At 36.0% G+C, this 15476-nt stretch overlaps 1 protein-coding gene across 1 annotated transcript in view; it reads right to left on the bottom strand.

The window, feature by feature from the left end:
* Positions 1–3647: 3647 nt before the first annotated feature.
* The window catches only part of RBBP8 (RB binding protein 8, endonuclease), a 38454-nt gene continuing 26625 nt past the window's right edge, over positions 3648–15476 (bottom strand). Inside the window, 7 exon segments of the mRNA XM_019613973.2 lie at positions 3648–4238; positions 6710–6851; positions 11004–11100; positions 12086–12155; positions 12780–12950; positions 13952–14066; positions 14789–14886. Coding sequence (XP_019469518.1) covers positions 4141–4238; positions 6710–6851; positions 11004–11100; positions 12086–12155; positions 12780–12950; positions 13952–14066; positions 14789–14886 — 791 coding nt within the window. The 3' untranslated portion in view covers positions 3648–4140.

The raw sequence follows: 15476 nt of genomic DNA, 5'->3' as shown, positions 1-15476 counted from the left end.
CACTGCTACTCAGAGGTTCCCATTTAGATATTTATGCTTACTTTAAGTCAGTCCACTCCTGCCCCTTTACTTCATCTTGAGAGTATTGGCTTCAAATCAGAAAACATATAAAAACTTAGCTCACGAATGCTGTATTTAGTTAACCATCCAGTTTTCCTCCAGACATTAATCCACTTCATCTTAGCTTTTGCCTGAAGTTTTCTTTCTTCCTCACTACTCACAGATGTGGAGAAAAACAGCCCAAAGAACGCATTGTCCACTTCTGCAATCACAAAGCGCTGCCATTGCCATAAAGGTGGCCAGTGCTACTTCTGAACATAACAGGTTGTGTATGCATGTAACTGAGGTAAACTGGGATTAGAAATTGGTATTAGAAATTACTGCAAATAGCTGAAGCAGCACTTCTAAAATTAGGAGATTTCAGTCAGCTTTTTTTGGTAAACGAGTTGCTCAAGTTTCTGGTATTTCTTTAGGAATTTCTCTTTGAAAGGGAAAGCATAATGTATCTCAACTATTGTTTGTATTCTTGTTTCTAGATGCTGAAATATGTGTTGTTTTTTTTTGTGTGTGTGTGTTTTAAGGGCAACTGATGTCTTAAAATACCAGCTAACCATAGTGGAAATAGTAGTTCTTACATTCTTCTTGAAGTAAACACAGTTCCTTACTGTCCTCTAGTGGAGTAGTACAATCTTCACAAACACCAATGGACTTTCAAAGAAAAATGTTATTAATAAAATATTCATTTGATTGTATGTGGTTCACTCCTCTGTACCCCAAATCTCTGCAAACTGCCTTTTGTACTTCAGCTGAAACGCTAATGCTCTCTGAAGTAAATAAAGCTTATCGAACAGCCATCTAAACATTGGTACACTTCAACAAGCTTTACTCCTATATGTCTGCAGACACAGAAGATGTATCGTGCTTTTATTGACACAATTCTTAAGCTATTGTAAGGCTGGCAGATACAGACCAAAAGATAGAGCACACCACATTTTCAAGGGGGACTGGCATCTGAGGTGATAAGAAGCTCTAGTAAATACACTGTGGAATTTTAGTAGTATCAACAGTGCAATGTGAACCTAAGTATAACCATGCTGATGGATGCACACCAAGGTAGATACTTCCCCTAGGATACTCTCTTAGTTTCCTGTAACCCAAGCTTAAGGAATGCCTGAGGCAGCAGTTTTATCTTTAGCGCATACCATCCTTGATGACTTTGTCCCACCTTTCTCTTTTTAACCTGCCCAAACTGTGTGTATCAATAATATACTGCAGCACTTCCATAGGATTCAACATTCAACTGGCTGTGCAGGGAAATGCTCCTTTTCACTTGTAATGAAACCTTTTACCTGATGCCCCTTAAGAACAACCTTTCCTATTACACCTCTTGACTTCACTGGCATCTATTACATCCCTTTTTTGGTGTCTCCCTTTTAGATACTTTGCAAATTCTACCCTCTCCCTTTCTTTTCTAGTTATACTGGTGTCCTCCGACAGCAAATTGTCAACTTTCTACTTTGCCTTCCAGCCCTTCTCAAACACTTATAGTTAGGCTGAACATAACACATCCCAGCAGAATTCTGTTATAACTTCCTATCGCTGTGGTGACTTGATATACCTTCAAACAGGGACAATCTATGAGATAACTTTCCCTTTTATATCCTGACAAGTTGGATCTGCTAAGAGCTGAACCTTGTTTTGATACTTTCAATGAGCCTAAAAGACACAGAGAATGACTCATCTCTCAAAGACAAGCTGACTCTACATTTATCCATAGCTCTCATTAGGTTGTGGTTGGGTTTTTTTTCCCTCAAGTTCAGTATTTCTGCTAATCCATAAAACTAATCAGGTGGCTGCTCCACTGATATCTCCTTGGATTTTTAAAAATCCAATGGCAGAATTGTCACTGTGTACTCCCCAAAAAGCAGAATTGCTTAGAACTGACAAGTTCTGTTTTTAGGGGGTCAGTAGTTTCCTCTGACTTTCAAATCTTTGGGAGTACCCCCAGTCCTGGCAGCCTGACACTCACTGCATCACCCTTTTCTACTGCCTCACTTCACTACAGCTCCTTTAACTCTTCCTGCAAAGACATTTCCTTAAGCACTTCCATAAAGAACATCGGTGCAGAAGATTTTTTTCTTGTCAACTCAAATGTTCACACCATAGTTTGATCATTTAACAACACACTGTAAGGCTTGCTCTCTGACACTCCTTAAAAACAAGATTTATAGTTAAGAAACTACTTTCTCATGCAGCCTGCTTTACAATACATTTTACACTGGCTGTGTTAGTCTCTACATTTGTTGTTGATAAAACTTCTTTGTGAAGGCTTTCTCTAGTTAAAAAGCAGCCTCCTACCTTTTTTGTCAAATAACTTTTTTTTTTTAATATAAAAAGACTGATAAACATTTATTCATAGAACAAAATCATTGTTCTAAAATATTTTTCAAGATATCTGGAAAATTCTGTGATTCCTAATTTTGGCTGCACCTACCAATTTTCTTTGGAGTATTCAAATTTTTCAGAATGTTAGATTCATCTTGGCATGGATTCTTCAACCAACCGCTATATTGTGTAAACATCTATTGTCATCACATGTTAGGGTACATAGGTATAACTACAGATTTTCATTATTATTTGGCTTTCTGCCTTTGCCATGCAGTAAGATCTCCCTTTGCGATGCTAAAGCAAAAGTCGATCAGCTAAGCAGGGTAGGTAATTGGTGACAGTGCCTGGAGATACACTATTCTTCTTATGCGAGGCTTACAGTGTCAACTTAAAAGATTTTTGTTCTCATTACTGCAACAGTTAGTCTAATTTTCTTTTAGTTTTGTTTTTATGCATATGCCATAACTTCCCCACCAGCAGAACTTACAGTCACTCCTGTATAACTGCACCTGGAAGAACACGGTTCTATCTGCCAAGTACTTAAACATGTATTTTCTTTACATACACACAAACACACACATCTACATAGGCAAACTGCACAAATGGGAAGATACACATATTTACACACTGTACTTTATGTAATGTGTGTATACATATATATGTATCTTCACTTTATATACCTATAAAAAAGTCTCTACTTTCTTTTATTTTGGTTTAAGTCATTTAAGTAGTTGCTTATTTTACAATCTCCTCTTAAAGAGATTTCCCATTGGTTGAGCCCGTCGCTGGCTCTAAACTGCTTGAAAGTTTATATTCTATCCTAAAATGCTACGCAATTCTTAAGTATCCCATTCTTAAGTGATCTTCTGCCTGTCCACCTAGGTAAAAGTATTATCTGGCCTCCTTCATTCAGTTCTTACCCTCCAAACATAAGTATGGAATTAACTATACTCCCCACTACAAATAATTAATTTAAAATACCTCCGGAGAATCCCTCATAATCTAGTGGATAGCAGTGGTTATTACTAGGAGAATTCAGTGCATAGCTGTTAAACATTCATACTTCTAAATTTGTATATCTCCTTATCAATAAATGAGACACTGTAATTTAAAATAAAACAAACAAACAAAAGACAAACTGGATATTCAAATTTAAGCAGTGAAGAAATGCAGCGCTATACATTTAACACCATCATTTTAAGAAAGAAAAAGACTGTACAAGTTTTTAGAGCTCCAAAACTATTAACAGTAGATACCTCTTCAATTTAATACGCTTTTATTACAAGTAGGTAAAACTTATTTCTAGAAGGAAAAGTTTATATATAAAAAACCAGTGCAATATGGAAGCACCCTACAAAATCTGCATCTCTGTTCCCACTGACAGGCACTTAGACCTTGCAAGAAGAACTGTGATCTCAGTGACTTCAAAGAAGTTACTCAACAACAAAAAGATTAGATGGGATTTGCTGAAGTTGTAGCAGTTGACTTCAAAGAAAAGAAAAAAGACTCATTGTTTGACAGGTGCAAAAAAATAATACAAAATGTATTAAACACAATATGAAACAAACATACATTAAATAGTTTCCTGGTAGATACTTCAGATTTTCAAATGAATTTTTATAAAATTTACATATTTAACGAAATGATTTATCATTGTGAAAAACAGGTCTCTATTTCAAGTTTATATTAACTATAAATATCTAAGGACAGGAAAGACGCTCTTCAGGTTGGTATGCTTTACTTCCCCATCATTTATGTCTTCTGCTCTTTGCCTTTTGGAGAGAACATTACAGCATAAGGCTGCCGTCTTTTTGGACGTTGGCAGGGCGCGGCATCCTCTTTAATATACCCTTCAAAGAATAAGAACAAATCTGAAGTGATAAATATAATACAACAACATGCATAGCTTCAGCTTCCTTTTTTGCTTACCCTCAAAAAAAATTCTCTATTTCTCCCCTCCCTCCCTTGACAAAAAGTTACAGAGCCCAGGGTGCTCTATCGTTAATGAAAACACTCAATTGCATTCTGGTGGGTGACCACACAGTAATGCAGGACTGACAGGTAAGACTGAAGAGAAGAACGAAGGCTATGAACTGTTCATCTAAATACAAAACTGCATTTCTCATCACCTTTTCTGCAGAAGATTTTACAGGGGAGTAACAAAGTATGTTAGTACTGCAAGTTCAGTTGTCTGACAAAATTAACTTCTTAAAATCTATTCCGGTCATATACAGGAAAAATTTAGGCACATGTGTTTTGTGAATTTAGAGTACATCCCTCTGTTTTGAGAGCATTCTCTTTTATTAAAGGGTAACTGGAAAAAGCCAAACCTACAGATCAAACACACTTTGACAGCTTTCTGATAAGGAAAGTGCAGAGGAAATTTCTGTAACACGCTCAACTTCGCTAGCAATGACAATAAGCAGGCACTTCATGCAAACCAGTTACAGCATCTGGCTTGTGTCAAACCTTTACTGTTTATCAGCAGTAACATCTGTTGAGGTGAGAGTAGTAGATTCCTACTTCATAGTCAAAAAACGCTTTCTATACAGTCCTCAGTTATCTTAAAAATCCAATTGGTTCAAGATACCAGGAAGAAATAGAAAATACATCCAACGTACATGCACAACTTCTGATAACTACTGTTGTTCATCATCACTGGAAACCTTCCCAGTGTTCCTGCTGCACCGTCACTTTTATAAAGGAAGGACAGATCTGAAGTCTGCCTTTCACATGCTGTTGAGGACCATTAACAACTGACCAGCTCTTGCCCTAGCAGAGCTAGGAGATTGCTAAGAATCTAAGAAACAGGAGTGCAAGTAGATTCTGAATGAGAGTAATAGACAACCTCTGTAACAGGGTATCTTGATCACCTGTGTCATCAAATGGACATTGCTTAGTCTGAATCAACTTTCTCCTCAGTTGCAACAGGTAAAAGGCAACCAAGGTTGGAAGAGGAAGGACAATGATTTGTTCATCTTAAAAAGAATCATCTCAAACCATGGAAGAATTCTCACCACTGTAGAGCCTATCTCATAAACTAAGGTATAGAAGGAATGATTTAGCCACAGCCAAGCCATAGCTAACTGGATACAGAAGGGAGGAAAGAGATAACTCACAAAGGAAATGGTGATTCAGCAGCATTACTGTGGTACAGGCTGGCTGGACTGAAGGATTCACCGTACCATACACAGTAACAGAGACAAATTTATGGACAAAACATTTTCCTGAAGCCTAATGGCCGGCAAATTTGGTAACTAGCTTAACCTCACACAGCAGATCTTTAAGAAGGGAGAACCTGACTAAAACATCAAAGGCAAATCTCACATTTGACACCCATGATGTTCAGGGAAACTTACAGTTCTGAATGTTATGCTTGAAATGCACACATTCCTTAGAAATTCAGTTTCAAATTTATATGAACTCAGCTCATCAGTACATCTTGATTAAGCAGTACGATTTGCACTAATAAAGTTATCTTAAGGACCTGAAAATCAGTGCTATTTGTTCTGACTAAGTATGATATGGTAATCACCACAGAAGAACATGTTCATATCCCTAGCTGTTTTCCTACACCTGCTCTGAAACTGCTGAGAACAGACAAAGTCAGTTCAGATTAACATTTTGAGTTACTTAATTCATATTAGTTCCAAAGAGTTCATTCAGGACTCCTTATTTCATAGTTTCACAGTTGTGAAGAAACATACATATAGTACAGTACGAACTTAGGTTTTAAAGCCCTTAGCAAAAACTAGTTCTTGTTCTTATATCAACATTCAGGACTTACAGAAGTTATTTAGAAAGAACTATCTTCTGTGTGAAGAGAAGTTAGAAAAACAGCTTTTGACTTTCATCGATAAACAGGGAACGTGTATTAAGAACTACCTAAACACATCTGACCCTCAACTTTTCCATTTTTGTTTTGTTATAAGGAACTCCCAAGATACAGACAAAGGAGATCAGTGGTGCTGCCTGTCTGTCCTCAGCGAGTACAATCTCTCAGCCTTTGCCTCTGAAAACGCTGAGTTCTTGCTTTGGTTGAAAGACAAGTAGGGTTTCAACTAAATTCTATAACAACACCATTTACTTCAGCCTTCTCCATCTAGTTTATGACAAAGTTTCCCTATATTTAATTCTTCCTAGTAGTACAGCAGCTGTTAAAAAAGACAATATTCATTCAAAATAATGGTTGCTATTAAGTGAAAGGATCTCAGAAGGGCTAGGTGAAGAAGGCTGCCTGACAGACTAGAAACAAAGCTCTTTTTAATGTCCATTTTTCTAAAATGGTTTCCTGGATTTATGAGCCATTTTTCTAACTAACCTCTTTCCATACAAGTTTGAGTGGAAGGAAATCCAACCTCCCAGAAATTTTCAGGTGTATTTGGTGGAATGTAACGAAATCTGTGTCTTGAACAGGCAGCTAGCTTCTTCTCTCTCTCCTCTTCTGGAATATCTGCATAATACTGTGAGATAAAAAAAAAATTCCAAATTAACAGATTTATTATGTATACAGGAACTGCTTTACACAGTGACATTGTCAATGAGTGTTTATTAACACAGTTATCTAGAAGTAATGGTGCGGGTAGTCAAGAGTAAAGATTTGTCATCCAAACGACAAATATCTGGCTGTTATCCTAGAAGTTTACAGAATTTACAGATTAAGCATAGCCTTACAGTGGCACATTTGTTAGCTTTGTATCTTTTAGCATACCACAGGTAAAAGGTTTAGCAATGTGTATAATTACTTATGTCAACAGTTTTATTGGCTGATTTTGTGAAACTGGCACAGGTGTCAAGGTACATATGAGTTTCCTAGTAAACAAAAGTTTCAATTTGCATTTACAAATAAAAAAAGAAGTAAACATTACGCTACAAAATTCATGCTTCAAAATTATTTCCAGAATCTAAATTTAAAGCTTACAGCAAACTCAAGTCAAAGCCCTTCCTGCTTTATTTTCTTCAAACTAGGAGCACATAAATAGAGGGCTGGAGCACCTCTGCTATGAAGAAGGGTTGAGAGAACATGGGCTTGTTTAGCTTGGAGAAATCTGTGGGGAGACCTCATTGTGGCCTTCCACTGCTTGAAGGAAGCATATAAACAGGAGAGGGAACGGCTGTTTATGAGGGTGGATAGTGATAGGACAAGGGGGAATGGCTTTAAGTTGAGACAGGGGAGATTTAGGTTGGATATTAGGAGGAAGTTTTTCACACAGAGAGTGGTGACACACTGGAACAGGTTGCCCAAGGAGGCTGTGGATGCCCCATCCCTGAAGGCATTCAAGGCCAGGCTGGATGTGGCTCTGGGCAGCCTGGTCCGCTGGTTGGTGACCCTACACATAGCAGGGGTTGAAACTAGATGTTCATTGTGGTCCTTTTTCAACCCAGGCCATTCTGTGATTCTATGAAAGAGCTAGTTGAACACACTGATTAACCACTGAGACTCCAGAAACTACTTAACAGATGTACTTTGTTTAAAGTAAGTAGTACATTGACTAGCTACTTTGTATTTAAATTAATAAATACATCCATCAGCTATGCTAGGGACTGCACTGCAAAAAGTACACACATCTTCCAAGCCTCTTTGGTGCATGTTCCCTTAAGTATAATGAAAACAAACATTAGCTTTCTCGTGCTTTAACATCTCCTGAAACAGCAATTGGGCACTTAGTAATCACAAGGTACTACAGCATTTTCAAAGCTGAAAGCATTATATGATTCAAGCGGAAACACCAAGTTTGGATTGCACAAGAAGCCTGGCCCTTGTAGAAGTGGTAAAACAATTTCATCAAAATTATAATTCAAAAAATGCAGAATTAAAACCTCATTAAGACAGCTGGAAAGTAATCTAGAGTGGGAAACAGGAAAGGAACAGAATATTTCTGTCAATAGACATTACTTCCGGACTCCATCTAACGGCAGCATTTAAAAAAATCTACTTATTTAGAACAGTAAAGTACACAGATAAATTCCTTTTTTCCTAATAGATAGCAGACAAAGCATAAAGTACACATAAAAATCTTCCTGTTTCCAAACTGCTAACAGCAGAACTCCTTTCAGTGCCTAAATCTGGAGAAATATAGTCTGCTACTGTCTTATCCATGGTTCCCTTCAAAGCAAAAAGCCTATGGCCAAGGCCAGAACTCAAGTGGGGATCAACAGTTCAGGGACTGAGTCAGATCAAGTGGTCTTCAGGGACCCAGCTGGGAAAATGTCTGTCACTGCGTTACATGTGTAGGGACTAATGAAAGAAGAGGAACAGCATCTAGAACATATATCAGTATTCACTAATAAAAGTTAAGAAATGATGTGGAGTTAGAGTCCACAAAATTAATTATAAAAACTGTACAGTATCTGTGTGATTATTAGCTGAGTCTTTTTTAAGGATAACTGGTACGTATTATGTTTGTCCTTTAAACATTTGGAATTTTAGAAAGTAGCCTACTGAAAATCTGCGTTGTACTGCATTTTGGTGGAGGAGCAAAAAGATCATGACTGATGGGGAGCATTTATGTATCAAACAATGACAAATACCGTGCAGTTTTGGAAGAACAGAGAACTAAAAAACCAAATCAATCAAGCTAATCAATCCAAAGAAATTAAAAGTAACTTCTTTATTTTAACTTGTTTAGAAATATTTTGGGTTGGTCAAGACTGAAAAAGTGACACATGGCTGCTATTAAGAAAAAAAAAAAAACAACTCAGCTGTCTTCTAGATGGAGATATCCACAGCATCCCCAACCCCCACAGAACACTGCAGCTAGGTTTTCCTATGTGGGAAAAGATACACCTGCAGTACATTCATTGCAAAATAACTATTTACAGAACTTTTATTTGCAGTCTTAAGAGAACACATCTTTCAAATGCTCTTCCTGTTAGTTTAGCACAGTTGCTTAGTCAGTTCTGTAATCTAAATGTATATAAAAACACCTAACTCTGATTATCCTACTTGAAGTGTAGTGAGACTGAATCACACTAACAAGCATTTTATTTTACGAACTCTTTCTCTGATCTCATTGCAAAGTCATCGTAACAGAAGACATCTTACCACATTTTACATTGTGAGATGGGTGAGATCTTTGAAACACTCTCATGACCAGGACATAAAGGATTTAAATTTCAGTTTGCCAGAGCACGTGCAGAAGTCAGATTTCTCACATCAGCTCACAATGAACAGGCAACCCCCCTGATATTGCTTGCAGCACTTAGTCAGAAACTATTTACTGATTTAACCCACTCCCTAAGCATTTCCTCAGACTTAGGAAACTTTTCAAAATCTTCTGACTAATAAACCAAGACTTTTTAAAGTATTACTTATGCTTTGTCTAATACTCCTTTTTTCCCATAGGCATTTCATTGAAAGGTAGCTTTATCATGCATGTTCCATGCTGTAGCCAAGCATTCCACGCATTCCAAGACATTCATCCTGAATGGCCTGGACTTTAAAAAAAGATATATACATATTTTTAAAAGTTTAATGTGGAGATCAAATACTGTAAAAATCAAAGCTGTTAAGTTTCCAGAATCACCACTCTAATTAAGTTGTCAGGAAGTAACAAGAACTGGATTGACTGATCCATAGCTTACAGATGCAGGAAACTGAAAGTTAGCATGTAGCTCCTGGGCCAAGAAATAGACTGAAGGTTTTGGTTTTTCTGTCCTTCCCTTCAAACTATCTGAATTAAGCACATTTTTGAAAGTGATATTTATAGTTGACTGTAAAAATTATTTTAATGAGTTTTATGAAGGATATATTTCAGGAACATGTTTTTGACCAAAGTACAGTCCAATAAATTTCTTTAGCTAAGTAGATGCAATTTAGCTATAGAATGCCCAGCAGCAGAATCTATGAACAGCATTGGTTCCATACCAATACATATTTGTGTGGAAATTATGTGAAAAGACTTCTGAGATAATCCATCATTATTCAGCCATTATTCAACACTCCTGGCACATTTACTTATTAGATCGTTGCCTAATTAACTCAGCCTACTCAGAATCAAATTAAATATGCCTTCACTATGCATATAACTACGTCAGTATTTTATCTTTCAAATGATATGAAAGCAGTTCAGTAATTTTAAAGGAAGGAAAAACTTGTAATGAAGAAGCCTAAAATCCCATGCTTTTCTCCTGGTTATATAAATTTTTGTGTACATTTGCATATACATTTACATTAGTGCATTTGTTGGTGTAACAATCTGAAAATACAGATACCTCAAAAAAAAAGAAGCAAACAAGACACAGAGGTACAACAGGAAAGAAAACATAGTTATTTAAGTACCCGTGAATAACAGTAGAGTTTAGAGCTAAAGTTTAGAAACTTACAATTCTTTGATTAGCTAACGCTTCTTTTATTAACAAAAACCATACTGGAATCATACTGCCAGAGGCTTTTGCCTTCATACAGGCATAGAAAAAAGAAAAAAAAAAAAAGTTACAAAAAAGTTACATGTGGTTACTACAGATTACAAAAAGTAACTTTTGTAAACAGCTTTGGTAAATAACTCTTGGCTTCTGTGTATACTGAAGATGATGTGACCAGACTCCATTTCAACAGCACTTCAGAATGTAGATAATAGAAGAGCTAGAAGACCAGAACTACCAACACTACTTACGATTTCACATTCCTTACAAGTATGGCCAGGCAATTTTCTTCTTTCTTCTTTCTTTCGAATCACCTCAATATGAGGAAAATCTAACATAGTATTCTTTCTGAAAAGCAAAAGTGTTTTCATGTGATAAGAGCATTTACTTCCTCTACATGCCTGAGAATTTTCTTTTCTTTAGGATACAATAGTGGACAGCTTAAAAAAAAATCACAGCATCTACAAAACCCAAACATACTACAGTTCATATTTGATTACTTTCGTAATTAAAACAGTCCCAGAGCTTTTAAAATGCAATAAAATCCTTAAAAAAAAAAAACCCACACATATGCATGTCAGGTGTTATGGCTTTTCATCATAGGAAAGTGACTTGATCTGAATTACTCAAAAATATGAGTTCATGAGTATCAGAAGTTCCCACACTGATATCTGCAGGAGGAATGTCATGCTCCTATTCAAAGACTAAGATTTTTTTCAACTAACATGCTCTTTTTTGAAACCACAAAACACTAAACAAATTTTCATCTACAAAGAAAACAGGCCAATGGTAAAAAAAGACTAATTATTTAAGTAAAGGGCTTAGTATCATTATGAAATGAAGACCCAGACTATCAATGATGATCAGGCAGAAAGGCAACAGAGGAAGCCCTAAGGCATACAGTTATTTCGCATTCCTCATTTATTGCCTAGAGGAAGGGAAAAAACTACCAAAGATAACAGCTTTTTTCTTATTTATATAAGCGACCCATCGGCTCTTTGACGATAAACTCACGCATGGCTACGTGCCCATAAGAAACCGCATGGATTACAAAATACTTCATTCAACGGGATTATAAAAAGCAGAAATATCATTCCTTACTTTGCAACAAATGTGACTGATATACCTCAATGTGTGGTTTTTTTCCCCCCCCTCTACTTCAGCTTTTATCTAATTCACACTATCTTTTTACCTGTGCATCTTCAGCTGCTAATAAGTTGCAAATGAACAGGTTTGCTTTATGGCAGAACAAGTTCTCTTCAAGGAGGAAATACCCTTAGAATACCTATGTTAAACAAACGACTTTTATTACTATTTATATTAGGCAAATTACCTTTCATCACTTTTGAAATATGGCTCCACAAAAGCTTTCTGTTTGGCTTTATCTTGTTTATCCTCATGTTCTGTAAACACACAGAACAAAAAGTCACATGTCACATAAGGTTAGAAGACTGCCTGCAGAAACGTCTCTAAAATGATTACTAGGCTATTAGATACAAAAAAGCCATGTTCATGCTGCTCTGAGGTAGAAGATACAGATAGAAAATAAAAATAATACAGAATTGGTTGATCAGTGATCGCAAAGCATTAGGAGGGAAGAAGAAAAAGAGTAGTGAGGTAAGATGAGCAGAATAGGAGTGGAAAGGTTACTTAAAAATATCGAGAAATCTCAATGTAGCTGGGGAACACAGAAAGCAAGTAAATCACAGTCCTAACCTATAGCCAAAAACTGGCGTGTTTTCCTTAGGAGTGACTCTGTTGTACAGCTTCTATGTCAACTTCCATTACAGCTCCATATTTGTACGCATGTAATATAAATGAACCAACAGAACAATTTTCATATTTGTTTATATTATGTCATTATAATGAATGAATTATCCCATGAACTTATGAACAATGAACTCATAGTTTATTTGGCGTATTTGTTCCTATGGAACAGACCCTGACACCAACTTTTGCAGTCTGTTGCATACTAACAAAGAAAGAAGAGGGAAAAAAAAATAAAAATAAAAATCAATCTCTCTCACTCTTTGGTTTCTTGCTTGCTACTGTTATTCCTTTGTCCTGTTCTTCACCATGCACAGTTTCTTTTTCATCACATGCAGAAAGACTATCTTCTGGTAGGCATGATTCATACTCTCCATCAGCTGTCCGATCAAACATTTCTGTTATGGTATCGTTCATTTTTTTTTCTCCTCCTATTACAGCAAAAACAAACAAACAACAAAAAAATCCACTCAAGCAATGAACATTCCAAATCTCTCTCAACAATTTCAGTAAAGAAGGCATGCTTTGACTGAATGTATATTAAGAACTGACATCTACTTCCAGCTCTAGTACTGATTAACGCATTAACAGTACATTTATTCTTTCTGCAACTAATCCAGTGACCTATAGAATGTGAACAATTTTCATAAAGATATCTTGTCTCTATTTCTTCGATTAACTGCTGAATCACTTTGATATACCTTTAAACTTCAACAGTATGTGCATGAGATTTTGTTTGTTGCAATAATGGACTCTTTCAAGCAGAAGGAAATGCTTTTCTTTGTGTAGGAAATAAACTACAGAAATGTGATCAAGCTGCAAAATCTTGAAACAAAAAGCAACAATAGCAAACATCCCCAAGCAAGCAAAAAACAACAAGAGAACTAAAACAACAATAGAAAATGACCACCACCACATTCAAAGCAAAAACCAGAATGCAATCAGTGTTAGAAGTCTTGGCCCTGCAACCACAGCTCACCACATATCATATGTTAGATGTGATATAAACACATCTGGATTCATTTTTAACTACACTAGTTCTAATTATATGCTATTAAAAATGAGATTGGTCTTCCACAGAAAGTCTGATATGATTACCTAGCAGCCTTTCAAAGCACCTAGTTGCAAGTGTGCTTATTATAGGCTAGAAAAAAAGTATTTAACTTCTAAAGCACTGTAAAAGCACAGTTCTGGCTTTGTCTCGCAACAAACCTTGTTTAAACCATGTAAGTTTAAATAAAGAAACAACTCACCATCCATTGTACTAGTAGACAGGCTGATCTTTATAACTGCAAAAAATAAATGTGTTTTTTGCTGCAAGACAGTTTATATTATCTAATCACATATGGGAAAAAACTATCCTTCGTCTTCTCCCCCCCCCCAAATAAACAACAATAAAAAAAAATAAATCCAGAGGGGAAAAAAGTCTTACTTGGACTGCTTTCCTGGGTTTGCTCTGGATTTTTCATTTTCAGTAGCACACTTTCACTAACATATGTATAATCCATATCAACAACTTCCCCTCCAATTCTTGACTGAGAATCATCCTGAATAAAAAAGGAAATTTGACAATTACACTCAGAAACAATTGGTATAATCAGTATTACTATTATATATCTAAAACCATTTTGTCACTGTTCCTGGAAAATCTTCAGACATTTATCTGGTGAATTACATTACTTCCTAGACAAGAAATTCCTTAAAGCTTTCATGTTAAAATTCCACAAAGAGAAAAATTAATCATACAAAAATTCAAAAGCAGTCAGTCTCAATTCAAAACACATTAAGATAGATCTTATTTGAAAGAAAGCCAATAAATTTCAGGAAAATTCTCACAGGCAATTTCTAATTCCTAGTAGGCAACCTGTACTCAAATGTAAGGAGAATAATTGTCATGATCTGCACATTTTCCATTACTTAACAAAGAGAGATGTCTTCATGAAGGCTTTCACAGGAAAAATGAGATTTGAAACATTTTTGTTTTCAACAAAATCCCAAGATATCATCAAGTCCATCCATTTCATCCTGAATACCCACATGGCAAAGTTGATCAAATACAACAAGACAGCTGAAATGTTACAGGATAACTGAACTATGCTGCGAATAAACAAACATTATACAGGAATGTGAAAAAGCGTCAAGTGAGTGAAATTGATTTTAGTGAGCAAGTAGGTTTGGTCTGCCTGGAACAAAGTTCAGGAGATGACATCTAAAGACTTTTTTTCTAATCTTCTGGAATATGCCAACCTGTTGCAAAGCGATGGCTCACCTTCGTATCAATCACAGTTACGTCCATTTTGTACTGTGCAAGGTCAGCTCCTGGGTCTATGCTCCACTGAAGGTTTTCTAAAGGTTTTTCTTTCAGGTCTGGATACAGAGAATATGACCAAAAAAAGACAAATCAGAATCAAATTCTGTAAGTAGCATCGGATATGTAAAATTTAGGTTCGATTTCTTTTCATCTTTGGTTTTAAGAATTGACTTTTCTCAAATAACAAATACAATAAACGTAAATCATGTATTTCTGAATCTTTAAAGAAAACATTTCAAGGTTTGTTATTTTGGTGGGTTTTTTTGCCATATTCAGGGAGCACACCATGCCTATACATTTCTACAAGGTATTTAATACATAAATACTCTTGCTGATAAAAATCTCTGTACTGTTCAAATCAAGTAATGTTAAAATTGCATAGAAGACATTAGATTAGTAAGAATACAACAGTTAATTCTTAGGACACAAGAGTACAGTAGTGTCTGGTCATTGTTCTAGGGATGGCTCCCAATGCAGCTGTGAACTAGAAGTTTAGATTTCAAGCTACATAGCAACACCAACCGCTCTTTTTTTTTTTTAAAACTTATAATGTAAACTTTTAAGTACTTCTACATCAAGTATGCAGTGCAACAGCACAGCTAAGGAATATAGGTAATACTACAATCCCAATTATAAAAATAAAAAA

The sequence above is a fragment of the Meleagris gallopavo genome, chromosome 3 (assembly GCF_000146605.3).
Source record: "Meleagris gallopavo isolate NT-WF06-2002-E0010 breed Aviagen turkey brand Nicholas breeding stock chromosome 3, Turkey_5.1, whole genome shotgun sequence".
NCBI classification, from domain to species: Eukaryota; Metazoa; Chordata; class Aves; order Galliformes; family Phasianidae; genus Meleagris; species Meleagris gallopavo.
This window is presented reverse-complemented; position numbering and strand designations above follow the sequence as displayed.